The sequence below is a fragment of the Hippocampus comes genome, unplaced genomic scaffold, assembly GCF_001891065.2.
Source record: "Hippocampus comes isolate QL1 unplaced genomic scaffold, H_comes_QL1_v1.1 scaffold86, whole genome shotgun sequence".
In the NCBI taxonomy this organism is placed as follows: domain Eukaryota; kingdom Metazoa; phylum Chordata; class Actinopteri; order Syngnathiformes; family Syngnathidae; genus Hippocampus; species Hippocampus comes.
The window spans coordinates 1,627,924-1,649,028 of NW_017805882.1; the positions used below are offsets into that span (position 1 = coordinate 1,627,924).

The 21,105-nt window shown below is 41.3% G+C and overlaps 2 protein-coding genes across 4 annotated transcripts in view; both read right to left on the reverse strand.

Moving 5' to 3' along the window:
- The window catches only part of myh11a (myosin, heavy chain 11a, smooth muscle), a 29,620-nt gene extending 17,621 nt beyond the window's left edge, over nucleotides 1–11,999 (reverse strand). For both annotated transcript variants that reach the window (XM_019889166.1, XM_019889165.1), the window contains exons 1-4: nucleotides 11,884–11,999; nucleotides 8,443–8,811; nucleotides 8,126–8,282; nucleotides 4,951–4,978 (exon numbers count right to left, since the gene is read on the reverse strand). In XM_019889166.1, coding sequence (XP_019744725.1) covers nucleotides 4,951–4,978; nucleotides 8,126–8,282; nucleotides 8,443–8,784 — 527 coding nt within the window. In that variant the 5' untranslated portion in view covers nucleotides 8,785–8,811; nucleotides 11,884–11,999. The remainder of the gene's footprint in view (nucleotides 1–4,950; nucleotides 4,979–8,125; nucleotides 8,283–8,442; nucleotides 8,812–11,883) is intronic.
- A 5,953-nt stretch (nucleotides 12,000–17,952) lies between these two features.
- Nucleotides 17,953–21,105, reverse strand: part of cep20 (centrosomal protein 20) — a 4,971-nt gene continuing 1,818 nt past the window's right edge. Inside the window, exons 1-4 of one of the 2 annotated variants that reach the window (XM_019889045.1) lie at nucleotides 20,310–20,394; nucleotides 19,838–20,035; nucleotides 18,564–18,648; nucleotides 17,953–18,241 (exon numbers count right to left, since the gene is read on the reverse strand). In XM_019889045.1, the coding sequence (XP_019744604.1) occupies nucleotides 18,130–18,241; nucleotides 18,564–18,648; nucleotides 19,838–20,035; nucleotides 20,310–20,337 (423 nt within the window). In that variant the 5' untranslated portion in view covers nucleotides 20,338–20,394 and the 3' untranslated portion in view covers nucleotides 17,953–18,129. Of the gene's footprint in view, nucleotides 18,242–18,563; nucleotides 18,649–19,837; nucleotides 20,036–20,309; nucleotides 20,395–21,105 lie in introns of those variants that run through there. The other variant, XM_019889044.1, reaches the window with a different exon arrangement.

Below are 21,105 nucleotides of genomic sequence, written 5' to 3' on the forward strand. Positions count from 1 at the left end.
GTGATGCTTTTAAACAGAGGCACACGCTCATCCCTTTTTCCCTCCATAAAATACGGCCTGTGATCTTAGATCCTTAAGAGAAAGTCTGAGTTGAACAATCGCAGAGCCATCAGCCATCTAAGTCCATGACGATTTGTTGAGTTTTCCCGATAAGATGAGATGTCACGATCCAAAAGTCCATAAAAGGCATGGGAGGCTCCGTATTGGGGCTTGGAAGCTCGGAGAGCATTCAATCTATTTTTTCCTGTTCTCATCTGGCATGGAGCCACAACATCCAGACCCCAACTGGAGACAGTTCTGAGTGCCGGAAAGATTACAATGGGACTTATACCTCCACATGGTCCATCAAACAAAATCCATGCAACGCTCAGTATCAGAACATTGTTCATAAAATAGGAGACAGCCAAGCTGGTCACAGCATTAGGTGCACTAGAACCACTCTGATTGAAGAGCTGGATCAAAACCTGCACCGAATAAGCACAATGCTCCCTTTTGGATGATGCCATCTCATTGAAAAACTTTTTTGCTCTTTACATTTACGGTACTAGATGAGGGAACTCAAATCTATGAAACACCTCCAAACGCTAGAGATCTACAGCACTTTGAGTAGCGCCAACCACAGTTTTCTGTACACGTGCATGTGGCTATTAGCGCTGATATTAGTCAACCTATCTCATCAATTTTAATTTGTTTGACGATATCTGAGAAAAACTACAACAGAAACCCAATTAGTGGCCATCTTGTAAAAAAACCGCCTGCCACATTGAATTTTTGAAAACGTGACCTTTAAAGGAACACTCATGCCAAACACCATGTTGCACCACATTGACCTGTTCCACTTTTGTTGAAGTTTACAGATTCACGGCCTTTCTGAGCCACTCAGGGCCCAAATGCGAGAAAATACACAACTGTCTTACGATACACATGTGCAACATTTATTAAGGTAAAATAAGTTCCATGAAATATTGTGCACTAATAATTGATGCTCAATTTGCAATCTTTTTAAAATGATCTAACTGTAACCCCGCATGGGGGAGCAAATCAAAATGTCTCAATTACATAAATTCAGATACAACCCAAAAGCAGATGGCTATCTTTAACCTTTCGCTTCTGGTTGCATGACTTCATCATCACATACATCTGTTTATGTCTACTTCTACAACCTGCTTTGGTCCGACCCATAAAACTTTGAGTTCACATAGAGCTGTGTTTCAATGGGAATTTCATCCAAATTAGATGCAAAAGATTCCCAAGTGACAACAAACCTTATGATGCTTTGGCATTGCTACTGTAAAAATAACGCTGACAGTGTACATGCAGCGCACGCACACACACACACACACACACACACACACACACACACACACACACACACACACACACACACACACATGCACACATCATACATGAATTTCCATGTACTTCACCAGAAACATTTCTACCATATAAGGCAGGGACTGCCTGCTGAGCTTCAGCGCAGTTGTAGTTTTAACTGAAATGGGAATGTTGACTACTGAGACATTACTGGGCAAGCGTTCAGCTCTCTTGTGTCATTCCATGTTATCAGTTTAAAATATTATTAAATCAGACGTCACACGGATTGGATTTTCTTCCACTAATTTAACCTTGTGTATCCCAAACTGTTTACACTTGTGAAAAAGCTGTTTTCTAATCTGCCTCGCACATATAGGGCCTTCCTTATTGTGGTAGATTGGAACTTGTACACCCGGTGTAAAAAGGGGCATAACTTCATTTTCATGCCGGCACAAGTCCAGTCTAGCATATTTAAGGCTGTGTTGCGCCTTTCATGGCATTACGGTGCACGGAGTTGTCCCGCCCCCGACTCAGTTAACAATTTGGTATCAAAAAGTAGTCTGCGTTTGAGGTAAAAACAGGTGCATCATCATTTTCAGGGCAATGGTCTTTTTCAGTTTTTTTTTTTTTTTGTAACCGCGCTACGCCTCATGGAGTGTTCTTATCGCGCCGACCGGTGCCTCTGCAAATGTGGTTGCAAAATGTAGACGACATTTTGGACCCACAATAAGCAGGTTTAACTCTTTAACTCCACAAGACGTACTTGTCCGTCTTTTTAAAATTAGGCCCCGCCTACCAAGGACGTACTTGTACGTCTACATTTTTTTTTTTTGCGTCATAGGGAGGAGGAGGGTCTGATGCAATCTGTGAATGAGAATAAGCCGTTTGCATTGTAAATCATGTAAAAAAGCGACTAGTAGGTGGCAGTGGTGCCTCACGAGCTTGAAATGCATGCTTTTAGAAAAAGCTCTTTTTCTCCGTTTTTTGCCCAGGAATCGCCATTTTCATGAAACTTAGCCATTTTGTAATGCCGATTGCTGAAGAATGGAAAAACTATTTTTTTTCTGCTGAAAGAAGAGAGTCCAAACTTTATTTTGGTAGGCTCCATGTTTATATAGCATTAGAACCAAATATTCTGTGGGCCTTGCAAGATCAGTCAAAATCCGGTAAAACACTGAGATTGAGGGGGTTGCTCCAGTGAAAATGGCTGGGATTGAATGAGTTAACTCGAGATGCAGGTGGTGTAACGCAATTTGGGTGTATTTGATCGAGGTGTGGGCAGACAAATTTGGAGCTCCGCGGACATGTGTGGTGGAAGGCATCGGATTTCATTGATAAATATGATCCCTCTGAATCACTTTAGAAATCAATTCACTCATTATAGTCATTATCATCTTAACCCTTGTGCACCAAAACATCCCGTAACAGGACTGTTGACGTACAAACTAAAATTATGTCATGATCTATTAACATGTTGAAGGCGCTAACTTGTCCATATTGAATAGACCGAATTCAATGTTTTTGATTTTTACTTATATGCAGATGATAGTTACTTATACCCATAGCACAATACTGCTTTTTATTGCTTTGATGTCCATAGAGGGCACCAACCTCAAGAAGTAAATAGAAACTATATATGTATGGATAGGTCTGACGCCACTGAACATTTTGAGTGGTCGCAAGAAAAAAAAGGATTTAGAAATGACTTTGATATTACACTTTAAAGCCACCGTTCCATTATGGTGCCTTTGTCCGATGTGTCGTTAAAAAAAATCAACGCACATGGGTTAAACATATTTTAATAGCATCCCCGTCACTGTTGCTAGGGGGGTGGGATATGCGATATGACATAGAGACGCAAGACCAAGGGTGCAAGGCGGTCTCCAGTTGCCTATGTCACGTGCTACATCAACCGCAAGGGGAGAGCGTGCAATTTACCTGCCAACTGATCCCAGTGAATCTGTTTCGTTTTTCGTGTGCCTGGGTCTGTGCATACCTGTGTTCAGAACACCCTGACTTTGATGCAAATGGGGAATAGCGGTAGGATTGGCCAAAAAAAGACTTCCACGACGGCTCACACAGGCACAAATGCCCCATTGCGCGCAATTTTACCTGTGCAAAGTTTCGCAAAATATCAAAACAATGAAAACTCCACCCATGCGCACATTTAGACTGCGCTTTGCGCCACACTTGTGCTTGATATGAAAATAGGGCCCATCGTGAGATGTAGACAACCAAACGCAACAAATCCTGGAAGGGTGTGCTAGATGAGGAAGTGGTTTGATTTTTATCAAAGTTTATACAACATCCTGGCAACAGTGCAACAATTTTGGATTAGAGGATGACTAGAGGGCATCACGGCATGGGGAGAAGAGCACTTGGAATGCCCAGATGAGAGTATTTGCTTTGGCTCCTTGTGTGCAGTTAGGTATTTGGATAATGACTAGAGTTCTACAGGGATTTTGCCTTATTGTGTCACCACAATGGATTGGAAATAAAACAATCAGGAATGTGTTTGAAGCGTCAAATTTTAGCCATAACTCGAGAGGCTTCACCAAAATATGACATTTAACATTAAGGAATTTGATCGTTTTTGTCGCGTGCATTTCTGAGTTGCTGTAAAATACTTTGTAAATGTATAATTAAAAATGTAATCATTCCATAGACCAAGTCTATAGTTCTTAGACATGAAGATGCTTTTCCAGACCTTCACTGTCACCAACCTCACCTTCTGCTTGTTTGTGCTCACTTGTGTTTATCAAGAGAAAAAGTTTCCTGTATTAGGTTGAGATCGCCTGACTGACTTGGCCATTGAAGAATATTACATTTGACTCGAAAGCATATAAATTATGGATATATTTTGTTCAAATAAATGGAGCCCCGTAAAATTGAGATAATCCGCATAACATGTCTGTAATTTCTAGAAAACAAATCCCGCAATTCTTGTCAAATCTACTCCTAAAATTTAAAGTTCCAGCTTTGCCAATGCTTATTATTGTACACAAATGCAAAAATAATCAAAACGCTGCCACTGTGCTATCCATACCTCTCGTCCTAATTGCACATATCATCCATGTTTAAACGCAAATGTCAGATAGTAAAGCATAAGCCAAATCATAGACAGGTGTTAAGCATTGACACAAAATACATAAAGAGATTTGCTCAAATTTGACTGAGAACTATATGCAGTTTCGCTTGAAGCAAATAAATAAGTAACATGGAAGTCAAACTTTAGGGAGGTTAATCTGGTTTCCAATCATTATAAAGGCCAAACTTCCGGACCAAAGGTCTGAGCGGAAAGCCAGCCCACAGTCATCGGGGATGACAGCGGTTGCTATAAAGCATTTCCAAAGGGACTCTATGGATACAAATGGCATCGCAAAATGTAATATTTGTTGACAAAGTTTCTGACCCCTCTATTATTTCAAGATCACATCATAGTTATACAGTATTCCACTTCTCTTTTACCTCTTGAAGGGCAAAGAGGAGTTTCATTTGATTGGATTTGAATACACGTAAGCATTTTGTAACAATCCTGAGGCAGTGCAAAACACAAGCACACACACAGCCTTGTGTGTGACATCATGGAAAAAAAAGTGACAGTAGTGAGTTGAAAGGTGCCAGATTTTCACTTACGTGCAGAGAATGGATTGGTCCTCCCGATCTGCAGACACAGAAATGTCATGAATTTAAAAGTTTGATACAAAAAGATGAAAAGGATTTCTTTTTTTCCCCTCCCTTATGTTTGGTAGTTGTATGTGTACATTGCTTTTTCCTTGCACACAACAATACACGCTATAAAGTTTGAGAGCGTCTTAATGACAATGATCCATTTCAGAGAATGAATATATAATACTCAATACACGTAAACAGGCCAACTCCATAAGCAAATTTCACATTGATTCCCTGAGCATGAAAGGCTGATGCAAAAATGCAGCAAATTGGATCACAGTCACGATTGAAGTGTTTCCACAGCTTCGTTTGAGCTATGCACCACTCTACTTACTACTGTCTTATATAAATTGTGAATAGTTTGGCACTGGATGGAAAACATTGTTCACATCATGATAAATGTCACTGGTTCATTGAAAAGAACAACATTGAGACAGCTGTGCCTTAAATGAGGGCTACTTAAAGAGATGGCTGATTTATTAGCGATGGCGGAATTGTGGACTGATGGCAGAAGTAGGAAACGACCCTGGCCCCCACCCCGCCCCACAAAAGGGTGACATTTTACATCAGGACAAAACAACATAATGGTTTTGGTTCAAAATGAAAACATTTTCTCCCACTCTCAATTTGAGCGATAGGCAGAGCACACCCTAAACAGGTCGCCATCCAATCGCATACATACTAAGTCATGTTTTATGAGACTGCGAAAGTCTATCTGATGGTGCTGACAGGTCCACTTTTAACCGTGAACAAGTTTACTGGGTTGTAACGTCTGAAGACTTGGATGTGTATTTAAGGGATGTGCCGGAGAAAAGAATCTCATGGGGTCTTTTTGTCCAGTAACCAAACACCCACGCAAACATAAATCCAACCATTGTGATGTTTATGTTGCACAGCTGTAGCAGTAAATACAGTACGATGACCCAATGAAAAATTTCAGTTCTCTACTTGTGACAGAAAGGAGCTTGATCTCTCTGGTAATGACTTGGATTTTGTCCAACAGATAATGTACATAGGAGGATTTGTGTGAGACTGGAATAAAAAATAAATACAATGAGACTAAATTAACCCTTTCAGGGACAGCATTTACTACAGTGGACAGCTTATCATGTTATCGGGTTACAGGGTACATGAAAGGGTTAATGGAATTTTTATGAAATTCTGTTTCAAGAAAAAAGTCATCCATCTATCTATCCATACTCTACCGCTTATCTGAGGTCGAGTCGCTTAGCAGCTTTAGCAGGGAAGTCCAGACTTCCCTCTCCTCAGCTACTTCTTCCAGCTCTTCCTGGGGGATCCCGAGGCACTCCTAGGCCAGCTGGGAAACCTAGTCTCTCCAGCATGTCCTGGGTCGTCCCCGGTGCCTCCTGCCGGTGGAACGTGCCCAGAACACCTCACCAGGGAGGCGTTCAGGAGGCATCCTCATCAAATGCCCGAGCCACCTTATCTGACATTTCTCAACATGGAGGAGAAGCAGCTCGACTTTGAGACCCTCCTGGATGACCGAGCTTCTCACCTTATCTCAAAAGGAGAGCCCGGACACCCTGCGGAGGAAACTCATTTAGACCGCTTGTATCTGGGATCTCATTCTTTCGGTCATGACCCATAGCTCGTGACCATAGGTGAGAGTTGGAACGTCGATCGACCGGTAAATAGAGAGCTTCTCCTTTTGGCTCAGCTGCTTCTTCACCACGACAGACCGATACAAAGTCTACATCATAGCACACGCTGCACCGATCCGCTTGTCGATCTCCCGCTCCCTCCTGCCCTCACTCATGAACAAGGCCGGCCCCAAGATACTTAAACTCCCCCGTTTGGGCAAGATCTCATGATCTCCCGACCCAGAGAGGGGCCTCCACCATTTTCCGACAGAGGACAATGTTTCCGATTTGGAGGTGCTTATTTTCATCTCAACAGTTTCACACTCGGCTATAAACCGCTCCAGTCAGAATTGGAGATGGTGGCTTGAAGGTCATATTGGGAGAAAAACTCGTGAAGGTTACGCGCATAAACTTTGCAGAAGTAATGGCACTCTTCAAATCTTGTCAAGTTGAACAAATAAAAGTTAAATGATAGTTCGTGCAAAATGCAATCACTTTTTTTTTTAAAATACATTGTTTGATTTTCCATTTGGAAAATTTGGCAAGAAGTATGAGAAGCAGATCCCAGGTAATAGAAACACTTGACTAATGCTCATTGACTGCTGTGGTTTTGCTACAGAAGCAACGTGACAACACTTTGCACAGTACATTACATCAATGATGATCTCTCTGTAAAGTGTGATCAAGTCTGCCTCAACGGAGAACATAGGGACAGCAATAACGTGCCAGCAATTGGCAGCTAGGCAAACCGCAAACAAGCACTGAGGAGAAAACTTCATACGTTGGAAGAGAGAGATGGCCAGTGTGAAAGCAACTATTTTGTATATACGTTTGTAATTTGGCATCAAGTTTAATTTTCTTCTTCCTTTTCTGGGCTGTAGTCATTGTACCATTAAATGCACTTCATACATTTGGCTGAAAATTTAAACATATACTGTATTCCAATTCATTTCCACTTTACTTTTACATAGATATTTTGCTGGAAAAAACCCAACCTTTTTTTGTTTTTTTTTACTTTTTTCCCTTTAAAATAAACCTTACAAAAACGTATGTTTGCCAAATGGGCGACAATGTCATTCCACATTCTTACACTATTGATTTTTGTCTGCCAAATAGCCAGGGTTCAATGAAGGACAGACACACTGTTGGGACAGGAAATTCTTCACAGACCCCCCCACCCATCCCTCAACATAGATGTCAGCTCCTCAGAGAAAACACCCTCACGTCAGCAAGAGATTCAGTGGGCACGACCAACCCCACCCCCTCCCAATGTCCTCTCCAGGCCCACACAAAACGGATTCCATGGGAAAGCGGCCCATATGAAGTCGCACCCGGGCCGAGCTAGCATAGATTCATTTACTGTAATCACAGCTCTGCCACCAACACTCCTGCCAACTCTACGAAACACTGACTCTCCAATAGAGCGGTACATTGACAGTGCTCCTGCCAAGATAATTTACAGTCAGATTTTCACCAGTACAGTGCTCGTATTGTCTTTTAACCATTTAATCCTGGTAAGACACAGGAATAAACCCTACCTTGCATCATGTTTCTGTAGGCGTTGTCTGTGATGGAATAGATGTGTGGGGGAACTTCATGCCTCTTCTTGCCTTTGTACATTTCAACGATCTTCTCAGAGTAAATGGGCAGCATCTTGTAGGGGTTGACCACCACACAGAACAGGCCGGAGTATGTCTGAGAGCAGAGGCCACGAGGAAGGATGAGATGTTTGCACATATTTGATAACCATTCATATTTGATTTTGTTTTGTAACGTGATCCGAATCGCCGATCAGATTAGGATGAGGGAAATCAATGAAGTTGTTTTGAAGGAATGTGTTTTGGTGCATACTTACATAAATAAGGCCTGAGAAGTACCTCTCGCGGATATTATGCAGCACCGAGGCCTCGTTGAGGCAGGTGAGCTCAGCCATGTCTTCCACCTTGCTGAACTTGGGTGGGTTCATCTTCTGGATGTCATCCTTGTTGACTGTCACCTTCTTGCCATTGTCAGCCAACTCCACCAGGACTTCGTCGCCGTGCTCCTCCTTGATGCTCGCAGCCTCAAAGCCATGTCTCTCAGAAGGAATCCACACCAGTTTCTTGGCGGCCCAGTCGGCCTGAGCCATGGGGCTGTTCAGGAAGTCCTTGTCAACAAAGAGGAACTTCTCATCCTCGTTTGGGCCCTTCTTGGACATCTTTGGACCAGGTGGGGGAGGGGGCAACTGGTAAAGCAAAGAAATATAAACAGCATTGAAACAGAAATTAAACAGAAGTGAAGCAGAAAATGGGAACTGATCTTGTTCAGTAAACATTTGGTTGTGGGAGAGGTTTTAACACAATATTGAAACAATACGTAGTTAAGTGATGACTGGAGTGTTTATCTGTTGTCAGTAACAGTCCATCACAAGTGCATAGAGAACAGAATTGTGGAAAAAGTCTGTCATTTTGCCACAAGAAAAGTGTAGGATGGATACAGGCTTTGGCAATGTCATTCGGTCTAGGCTACGTTCCATGCAGGCTTTGGACGCAGGTTCCTGCAACTGTGTGTGACAAATTTTGTGTGTTGTCTGTATTTGAATAAAAACATTTGAGAAAAAAAAATTGCGTCATTCAAGCGTTGCTAAACTAAAACAAATACTGTACAATAATGTCAAAGATATTTGCACTGTATTTTATATTAAGATTAACCACAATAATTTGGGCAAAAGCGTAATAGCATTCTTTGATCGTCTTTGTCCAGGCAGAGTTTCAACATATCCCATTCACTCGGACTCCATTTTCAGACAAACAGTCAATTTCCCGTGAATGTTGCAGATGTGGAAGTGACTTTGTCCTTTTTTTAAAAAACTGATTTATCCGCGAAAATTCCAAAAACAATCAAGCTCCATGACATTTATTAACTCTAAGTCATCATTTAATTGACAATATCCATTTTTACCCCCACTCTCTCCCCCTCTCCACCTCTCCGTCTGTCTGCTTGGAGGGAGCTTCAGTCTCATGTTGTGATGACCATATAAGGGCTCCTTCTCTGGAGCAAGGTTCTTTTCTGCCTTCTTCCTAAACAGCAAGGCAAGCGAACTCCCAAACAAAGCCCATATAGGGAATAATATGCCTCCAGCTGGCCTTGTCCTTTACTCCAAAATGATAGTAAGGCAGAAAGCTAGAGGCTTGCACGGGCCTTTAACAGTCAAGCTTCACGAGAGCCGATGGAGGAACCCATTTTTATATGCATCAGTCAGAGATTGAATTAGAAGGATCATGCGAGCATTACTGGAGAATGTAAAAAGCTCGACATATGTAACACTCCCCTATGATCATACTCCTTTGGTCCAGTGAGCATCTGAGCATGAGCTTTACTGAAGTGTCAAATGAGATTGGCCTTTTGACTCTTGAAGACAATTGAGTAATTCTAGGATTATGTATGTAGAGTCAGCTGTCCACGGGCTGTTGCTTTGACCTCCTTCCCCTTCATCTCTCTATATATGACTGACACTCTTTAATAGAGTGGGAACTATGCACAAAAAGCCCCTAAAGCCTTCTGAGAAAACAAAACTAGACCTCAGGGACATGGCAAAACAAACCAACCAAAAAGATGTATAAATATTAACAAGAGATGGAGACAAGCAATGAATGAACATGCTCGTCAGGAAGGCAATGATGATGCTTTGAGCTGATAAGACCAAACAGACTTTTCCTGTATGAGCAGCCCGCTCCTCACACTCTTGAACTGTCCTCACCACTGTGACTTGCGATAAAGTCACCTCTTGCTCTATTGTGTCAACATAACCAGTGTATGCTGAGGACAGATGTCTGAAATAGAGCTGACAGGAATATAACTTGATATGACGGATGGGCGGATTCAGTGTTTTTCAACACTGACTCTAATGCCTCAATAAGTGATGCATCAACAAGACAAGAAAACAACAACAAAAATAAAATATAAAACCAAAATACCACCAATGTCTATGTTAGATCACCAAAGAACGGAACAGGTACAGCTGCCTTCAATCACGAGGATTGGCAATTACCCACACAATTGTTTTTTTTTTTTTGGGTGTACTCACGTTGAAATTCCTCATTACTTTTCAAAATGACAAGATGTTGAGAGCTCAGTGCAATTGATTCTGCTATAAAACTTTTTTTTGTGGTTAGGAGGCTCTCTTCCCATTTTTATGACAATCAATCCAGTAAATTCGTGACGCTATATAACTTCATGTGTAAATTAATGTGAAAATTCAGGTAAATGCAGGACATGGGTACCTGTATGTTTTTGTATATGACCTGCTGAATTTCTACTGATTGTGTTTTATTGCTTTAGTGTTTCTAATGATTATAAATAATCAGAGAATAAAATTAACAAATTTTCTCTTCTATCCAGATGGTCTCAATTAAAATATAAATGAGAATACAACTGATTGTTGTTCAACAAAATTCTTATTTCTGTCAAAAACAAACAGCGATGTCAAACCAGGGCATAAGGTGAGACATTTGTGTGGTCTTTGGGTCATGTGAAGGACTTCACTCATTTCCTGTTTTCTGAACAACATTCCTCCTACATCTTTTTAATAAACCTGAAAACAACCAGATCTAAATAGCTCTGTGCATAAGATTATAATTACAGTTTGGGAAACAATATTAATTAATGAGCAGCTGACCTTCAACTCCTGAGGGATTACAGTATTAAAATGTCTTTAGGGTTGCAATATGTTCGTGTCATAGTATATTTGTGCAAAGTATTTTTTTTATCCTTCGGGGTGTCAGTGTTTAATTAGCTCATTTATGTAACCGGTCTCCAGGAAATTAAGTTTCATGCCTGCACAGTCGTTGCCACAGTAGTTGGAAAAAGCCGGAAATAATGCCACGAATGATGACAATAATAATTAATCATTTATTATGGTTAAAAGGTTTATAAAGACACTTCACTTATGATTGGTAGGGTCACATTGTAATTGGGAAGTAACTATTAGCACAAATGCAACCACATTCGAACAGACATTTCTGTATACATTCTGTATACATTCACTTAGAGTCTAAGTCTTAGACTAATCAAAAGTTTGTCACAGAAGAAATAATAGCGTTTTACTTTCAATGAATATATCCATCGGTATCGCGTCTGCCACCAAAACAGTCTCGTGTTTTCCTTCAACAACGAGGGCTTCTCATTTTGTGGACCAGAGGAAATTAGTGATCAATATTACGACAAACTTTGCGTTCCTCAAACGCCTCACAACAAGTTCGCTTGACAAGTGCATGACCAGCTGAGCGGCGACGCTCTAGACATGGAGTATACTCACTGAAAGGGAAGAAAAGAGGTGTGCCGAGGGCAGAGTCGGATGCAGAAAGCGGTCAAACTGACAAGGTACTCCCCTCACGAACAGTCCAAAAGACCCCTGTCAAATTACGAGCCCTACCATTTAAACTCGCGAGATGCGCGCGTGGGAGGAGCTGCGCGCGGGGACTGACTGGCCATCCTCCTTGGGTTTTCTTTCCTCCACCAGGAAGTCTCATCCGCAAGAGGCAGTGGGCATGCGCACTGGTCACTTAAGCAAGATGGAAAGTGATGGCATGAGCCAGGAGCTGAATGGAGACAAGACTTGAGCTAAAATATGCAAAGGTGGCAAAAGTAGAACAGTCGAGCGTGTAAAAAACCTAAATGAACAAATAAAAAAAATACAAATAAATAAATAAATAAAATAAAAAACAATAAAAGCAAAACTACAGATTCAACAACTCGTACACTTAAGTAAAAGTAAGAAGGTCGACTTGAAATAAATACCGAGTTAAAAAATGTTTTACTATGTATTACACGATGCCCGTTATGATAGGAGTCTTTAAACTGTCTGCATGAATGTGACTTTGAATGTTTGTCTATTGTGCCGTGTGATTGGATGGTGACCAGCCTGCAACCCAAAGTTCATTTAGATGTAAAATGTATCATATTTGTGAGACTCTAAAGCTTTTCAGAGCTACAGTACTAGACTTACATGAAAACGTCGATCCATCCACTCATTTTCTGCATTCAATTCAGGGTTGAGGGGAGCTGGAGCCTATCCCAGGTGAGTTTGAAATGGCAGACTACACATCACTGAGTGGGAATTGAATCTACACTACATGTACAAAACTCAGGCAGATGAACCACGACACTACCAGTGAATAAAAAGACTTCCTTTTTTCATCATTCTGAGATTTGACTGACACTCCTACAAAAGTACAGATAAAGAACTTCAGAGACCATGTTGACATGACCAGAACACTGGTTATCGAGCTAGGGCATTTTTCATGGCAGCATGCAGGCTTCAATCTGCAACGTTGAACTTTCTCATTAGAGAGCACTCAATGGCCGCGACGGTAAGTATACACAGTCTATAGGTGATGTAATCAACTTCCACTCCTCATAAGGCAAGTCAGCTGTGCCCTGCACAGGAATCCCCCTTGACTGGAAGTCCAGAAAGACCTCAATAAACAAACTCATAATTTAGATGGTGAGTCCACTGTGCGTGTGTGTGTGTGTGTGTGTGTGTGTGTGTGTGTGTGTGTGTGTGTGTGTGTGTGTGTGTGTGTGTGTGTACAGATCATTCAAATTCCACCACCACAAAGAGTGGGACCCCACCTCCTACATCCCACATTACCTCCCCGCCCTCTTTCCATCGTCTTTCCAGTGGAACTTCCTATATAAGGACACCATACTGTTTGCTCCAATAAATCAAGGTGCGAGTTGATAGCTCGAGCCTGTTCTGGGCCAGAGAGTGGAAGTGCCGGTGTGTGTGTATTTGTGTGTGGACCTACATGGAGGACCTCAGCGCACCCTCTGGCCAACATCAAGGAGGCAGCGGCGATGCTCTTCAATTGGGAAGGCGGGTCGAGCTACAAGACGATGGGGCAGGGCGGCGGAGGTGGAGGCAAATAAAGCAGCAGATACACTGAACAGGAGTTGCAGTGTGTGCCATATAAGGAGAGAGGTTCTGTTTGGAATCTCGGCAGCTTTCTGTGTTACTGTCAAAGTGGAGCACAGACAAACACGAAGAGCCCTCGTGACTAAATATGGTCCAGTGGCATTTGTGTTGCAATAGTACTGGAAATTATCTTACATCAATGGGGAGAATTCTTTTGACTTGGAGTTACTGGAGGTGTGGCAGACAAAGGGTGTATTCTGTCTCACATCAGCTGTGATGTCTTTTTCTCCCCGGGTCCAGATTTGCATTCACTTAATAAGTAAAGAGGACATCATTTTTATGCAGTGATTCCCAGTCAGTGTGCGGTGAGAGATCATCAGGTGTACTGCTGCGTGGAAATAATCACATTTCCTTTAATTTGTCTCAAAATTATATATTGGCTAATTGCTACATGCAATGCATCTTTGTTCCTCTCCACCACAATAAAATGCTTACATAATTAACGTGTGACATTTTTGTTTGTGGTCAAGCGCCATGAGATTTTACTCATGTGCCTTGGATCAGTGAAGGTTGGGAAACGCTGACTTTGTGACTCATTTCCTCCAAACACAATTTTATCACTATTAATGTCGGCTTTCCAGTAATTTCCTCAATGAATATGTTGCTCTACATGGGCGTCATTAGGCCTATTTTAGGGAGGCTTCAGCCTCCCTAAAAATGTCTTTAGCCCCCCTAAATAATTTCATTGCATTAATTAAAAAAAAGTATTATTTATTTTTCCTGTACTTTTGCTAATATATTGCATCAAATTCAACGTAATGTGGCCATTTTAAATTATATTTCGATAACCTGCCATTATTGTAATGTTAAATCTCCCAGGTTTCCTGAACGCAACAGGTGTTGCGTTTGCTTTTGACGTGTCTGTCACCATCGCCACATCAAGTGCTAACGCAACAACTGACAGTTCATTGCGAAAGTCAGGTTGAATCGACAGCATGGATATTCGACAGTTTTTTAGAAAGGTAAATTAAGTATTCAACGCATCCATGCTGGTAAAACTAGTGACTATAGTCCGCTAAAATATCTCCAGTAACAGCAGAAACTGCACTGTAACAAGTGTTCACTTTTGGATAAATGAAGGGGGGTCTTTAATAAAAATTAAGCAACATTTTATTATCAAATACATAAATAATCATTACACCAACTCTTTGAGGCAACACCTATTGAGATTTTGGCCTATATAAAATAAATAAATAAATAGTGTTTTTCCAAAGTGATGAAGCTTTTGCATCTCATTGTACTAACTTAAATCTAACTTAAATTGCAACATCTCAAAATACATCGTCTTCTGGCGGCTAAGCATATATTAATACATTTTGGTAGAGAGGAATATAGGACTACTGTCATATAGGTTATGTTATCGGGCATCCTTCTAATTCCCTTGAACAACCAAGATTGAACTTTTGAACTCTTTATAATTTCTATTATCTAGTCCAGTTAAAGTCCAGGGGAGGAAGCCCCATCATAGTAAAAAGGATACTAATGTGATGTGTGTAGTTCTTCATAGCCTCTTCAATTTGCTCTCAAAGTGCACGGAATTGATGGATTTTTAACAGAATGTAGAAAAAATTTCTCCCTATCATGCCCCCGGACCCCCCTACAGGGGCTGTGTTCCCCTTGGGGCTAAGCCCCCCTTGTTCTTCAAACCTAGTGACGCCCCTGTTGCTCTATAAAGATCGCTTCATCATCTGAACTACGCACAGCAGCAGTCCAATCTAGACGAGAGGAAAATGTCTCCTTCACATTGGGACCCACCAAACTGACAACTCCATGCAGTCCTTGCAATTCCTAGACATGTTTAAGTGGCAGGATGATGGTAGTTGTTGGAGTCCATCCCAGCTAACTTTAGGACTGGTTGACAGTCGTTGAGAGGCCGACTTTGAACAGCACAAGGAACGGAAATGGATTCAATCAAGGTCAGCTGTGAGCCTTGACACTGCGAAATACTCAGAAATTTGTCAATTTGATGTTGCACAAACAGCTCCTACGAACAAAAAACATCAAGGTGCAAAGATGGTGCATATTTAACACGATTTTGACCTCTAGTTCCAATTCCAGTTTGACTTCCACCATCCACCAATTGGACATGGATGGCTAGTATTACGTCTTCTTGGGCATTAGCTAAGAATTTGTCAGCATCTTGCAGTTGACATAAACTGCTAAATAAATGGCAGCATGATGTTTTAATGGACATGTCTGTCTGACAATCTATAGGTACTCAAAGTCTTCAGAATAGGATAAGAATTTTGTTGCTATGCTTGTATGGGTTTTCCCAAGGTAGTCTGGCATCTTCCCACGTTGCAAAAACATACATATTGAGTTAACTGAAGTCTGTCGGGGTAAATCTCATTTCTTGAACAAAGCCTATAGAAAACGGAGAGATTGGTGATAAATGGATGTCTCCTTTTTTTCCCCTCACCATCACAACCATAAATGGCCATCTCCTAAATATATTTGTGAATATGTCTGACCCCCATGGAATTCATTCGAGCCCAAGGGCAAACATGAACATACTGTTTTATAGTCAAAGAACACTACATTTATTATTTATACAACTGTCTGTTTCACACAACTGTGTTATAGTGTGGAGAAGCAGTCCCATCAATCATACGGCTTACTGCCAACTGACCAACCGCTGTTACTCTTCCTCCACATATATAGCCATTAACAAGAGAGCCCTCATCTCAACCGCCAATAAATTAGGCGACTCTGCCACTTCAAATAAGGTTTGCTCGAAAGATGCTTGAGTCCACACAAGAAGCTTGCAACAACTCAATGTCGATTTGGCCTTAGGGGAGAAAATAGTTTTGGACATTATGAGGCCCCCAATGTTGTTCATCTCAGAGGTGTATGATACTGTTGAGGTCAGAGCTATTGATTTCTATTCTATGAGCTCCTCGATATCCATACAAGCTCAGACATCGTAAATGAGGAAAATGCAGCAAAGGCATGCTTTATAGGATTGCTTCAAAATTGTTCACAGTTGAATGATGTTAGTGAGGGCAGAAGTCTAGTGTCTCCGTTTACAGCTGATGATCAGGCCCTGAAATAAACGGTCCTCTCTGTAAATAAGCAGTACCACAAGTTGTGCGCGATAAGAATGTCAGGTTCCCTTAAATGGCGAGGGAGGAGGAAATGCAAAAACTGTGAGCTTGTTGCTCTCAGTGTTTGTAATGTGCAGCGTCACTCTTTGCAATTCACTGTGGCTGTTTTTTTTAATGAACTTTTTGCAGATCTCATTTGGAGTGAAGGCGAGCAACTAGTCAAAATCTCACGTTCCCATCACAGGAAGGTCAAACTCATCAATGTGAGAATTTTCCAAATGGGATTTTGAGAGGGAGGCACAGTTGTAATGGTCCAGTGGCCTGACTTAGTTGCAGGCAGATGGGTGCTGTTCCCACTGAATGACAGAACGAATGTATGAACGGTTGGCTGTCTCTACACATGCCCCGTGACTGACTAGTGAGCTGTTCGGGGGTGTAGTTTGCCATTTGCCCGATGTTAGCTGGGACAGACTTCAGCTCCCCGCAATCCTCAAAAGGAGAAGCATTATAGAAAATGGCTGGGTGGATTCCCAGAAGGCATTCACAAGCTTGAAATAGAAGAGGTAGATTATTTACTGATTTCCGTGTTTGAACAGGGGGCACAAACTGTAAGATCACAGCAAACAGAACGAAATGTTAAAGAGACGATGAAATTTGCAACCTATCCAATGATTGTTTCCAGGTGTACACAAACTAATTTCACATTTTTAGATTCAATTAAGATAAAGCAAATGTGTTGCTCAGGTGTTCAAACGATAATCTCACGTGCAGTGAATGTCAGAGGTCAAAAGACTAGACTCAGTTCACTTCTGTCACCTAGAGGGAAAACTCAAGATGACTGATTTTCTTCGTAGATTGATTTATGTTTTTATCATAAATTAAAGAAGTCTGACAACGGTCACCCGTTGAGGGAATGGTTAGCACATCCGCCTTGAGTTCAAATCCAGGCTACGGCCTTCCTGTGTGTAGTTGACATGTTCTCGCCATGCCTAATATTCTATTCTAAAAAAAGGACGGTAGGTTCACTGAAACCCAAAACTATCCCGTAGGTGTGAATGGTTGATTGATTATACAGTACATGACCTGCGATTGGCGGACCAGGAGTTTAGGGTGTACCCTGCCCTTGCCCAAAATCTGCTGGGATAGGCTTCTGCACACTCGTGATCTTAGTGAGGCCAAGTAGTACAGAGAATGGATGGAATGGAAGTCTGATGATTTCCTGAGCATCAGGTACATGAATGTTACAGCAATACTGTAGTTTGAAAAGTTTGGAAAACCTGCTTTTGCCTTATCTTGGGTAATAGTGCCATCATGTGGTTAGACTCAACAACAACAGAAAAGCTTTGAATGGCTTTAAAAAAAACAACTTTATTTTAAATAACAAAATGGAAAAACATGAAGGGAGCAGAAGAGCACATGCAAATAAATAAAGTGTGAATTTGAAAGTACAAACTGCACATCAGCACGACTTGTGAGCTCTCTGCTGATGAGATCGATAAAAAAACATGATGATGATGATGATTGAATGGTGTGAGTCTCAGTGTCAGCTGTCAGTTCTGTGTCCTGTATTACTCGTACAGGTGCCCTTGAGGAACACCTTGCTTCCATCATCACCACTATTCAGGAAGTGCGACACCAAACCATACAGAAGAGGCCTGGAAAGTCAAGAACAACAAATATATTAATGCTGTATATTGCTGTGTTTTTTTTTTTATTCTTCAGAGAAAAAAATTGCTGAGGTTCGGTGACTAACCTAATGATAAGTGAAGTACAAAATCGAACTGTCAAAGAAAAAAATGTAATGTGGCAATGACACAATCCCTTTGCTAAGGTTGGAAGCTAAAACAAAGACGTGGTAATGTAATCCCTATGTGTGAAAATATAATAATGGTGACGATTCACAGATCTCTCCAACAAATGACCAAAGCTCCAAAAAATGTATGCTGGGAGTTTTTGTGCCCTGGCAAATTCACTTACACCGATTTGGAGCTCATATCCTCAGCGACTCTCAGCTCACTCGCCAGAAACTGTCTGTCCAGGGGAACTTGGGGTTGGCCTGACTCTGAGATAACAAACAGAGCAGAGTTTGGAAATACTCAGAAAAAAACCCTCTTCTCAACAATAGAGATTGGTCATGTTTCAAAAAAGTGCAGCTGTAATTTGAAGTCAAAGCCCTGACAAGTTTTGTTCCACTCTGTTTCCTACTTGGCTTTGCATGTTGCCCACAGAGTGCAAAGCATCCAGTAGGTTTCATAACAATCTTCTTGAGCAAAACAAGTCAATTGTGACACCCAGTTTCATCTTACCAAATATGCAAATAAAGACAAAATAAAAATAAACACCTCCTCCCACACACAAACAAAAAATATATAAAAATTCCAGAAAAAAAAAGACAATACAGAAAGGTTAAGTCAACAACAGATGAGCTGTTGGTTGATTGATTAGTTGCGATCTTGGGTAAAAGCAACCCCGCCACCCCCCAAAAAAATAAAAAAAAATAAAAAAACTCACGGACAGCAGCAACCTGAACCAACATGCATTAGCGATCAGAACACAACAGATTTGGAGAGGCAAGATATTCACCATCAATAGACATACTTTATCCATCCGTCCATCCATCCATCCATCCATCCATCCATTTTCCGAACCGCTTAATCCTCACTAGGGTCGCGGGGGGTGCTGGAGCCTATCCCAGCTGTCTTCGGGCAGTAGGCGGGGGACACCCTGAACCGGTTGCCAGCCAATCGCAGATGGACATACTTATGAATACTATTTGATGTTGTCTACTTCAAGAATGCTTTGTGGCTACCGTGTCTTGTATCACCCTAACAACCACAGCAGCTTCTGACATGCAAACAATTCCCTTGTCAAATCTTAAAGACAAATACAAATAGGATGTTTTCTTTAAAGTTGTTTATTATTTGCTCTATTAATTTTGCTTTGTAATTTCTTCACGCTTGCAAAGCTAAGGGACAAAGTACAAGCATAAAGAGCGACATTATTTTGCGTGCAGACTAGAGAAGGTTTTAATATGTCCATTCTGTTAAGTTATCAAAAACAAGTATAGTGTAAAATTAACTGTATGAATAAACGTTGACATTTGTACTTTCTGGACACTCTTTACTTCAATCTTGTAGCCTTAGGACAGGAATCAGTACGTCTACTCTTGAGTATCTGTACTTCCAGTACAGTGTGAGTATTATACCGTATTGTATATAAGTGTATAAAAGTGTAAAAGAGCTGCGGCTTACCTGCTATCAGAACCGACGCTGTGTGTCGGTATTTGTTGAACTCCAAGTACTCACGGATGAGCTCATTGATGAGCAGGTTTTCGTGGGACAGCGGCGGCCGCTGTTCACGTTGGTCATCGAGAGCACCGAACACTTCAGCCCGGATGCGTGCCTTCAGTTGTCCCAGCACGCCGCGGCGCTCCAAAGTTTCTCTCACGGCTGGAATGTGTGCAATTCAACGTAAGATCAACATCATAGAAATATTCCACACTGAAACTCGTTTTAGTGATGATGGCACAGGTATGTTGAAAAGCTGTTTTCAGATGCATCATAGCGAGCAGCTTGGCATAATCGTATGGACAACGTGTAAACAACGAAGTACGATAACAGCTAGCTGCGTTGTTAGCAGTTGCTCCAAGGAAGGGGCAAAGACTAATCGTATTATTTGCAGGTTTAAATTAAAAGCAACCAAATCATAACAACGCGCACATACCACATTTAAGTTCGGTGATGGTCGCCATTGCAACAGGAGTAAACAAACCACCAGCTTTTCTTCGTGTGTCTGCAATGAGACTAACTCGACGTCTTCCGCCATCTATCGACTGTTATAGTCTAGTGCTACTAAAAGAGAAAAAAACTAAAACGGCAATTGCTCGTTTTCTGTCATTAAGTAGAACAGAAACTTGTGTAAAAGGGTTCTGACACAAGTAGGACTGCTTTCATTCTTTAAGTACCAATAAAACATTGCAGACCTCTGCACAACAGAGTAAAAAAGCAGAGTAAAATTAATTGTTATGAACAGTCATGTACTATATTTATTTTGATAATTTATCACCCTCATCAAAAATATCCATCCATCCATTTTCCTATCCGCTTTATTCTCACAAGGGTCATGGGCCTGCTCGACCCTAAGCCAGCTGTCTTCAGAATCAGAATCAGAATTATCTTTATTGGTCAAGTATGTAGAACACACAAGGAATTTGTCTCTGGTAGAACACGCTGCACTAGTATCATCATAAACAAGGACATGACAAATAAGTAAGGAAGGACATTCCGTAATGTAAGTGTACTGTTGTGTGGTGGTACCACCTAATGACAACTGTGAGACAATGTGCAAAGTATCAAACAGTGCTAAAGTGATCAGTGGTAGAATGCAATACTATGACAGTTGTACAGTTGGTGCAGAAAATCAGTGAACCATTTTAAAGTGACCAGTAGCAGTATTTGTAGTACAACAAGTGTGCGATTATGCAGATGTCCTTGAGCGCTTTAAAGTGTCTGGTGCTGTG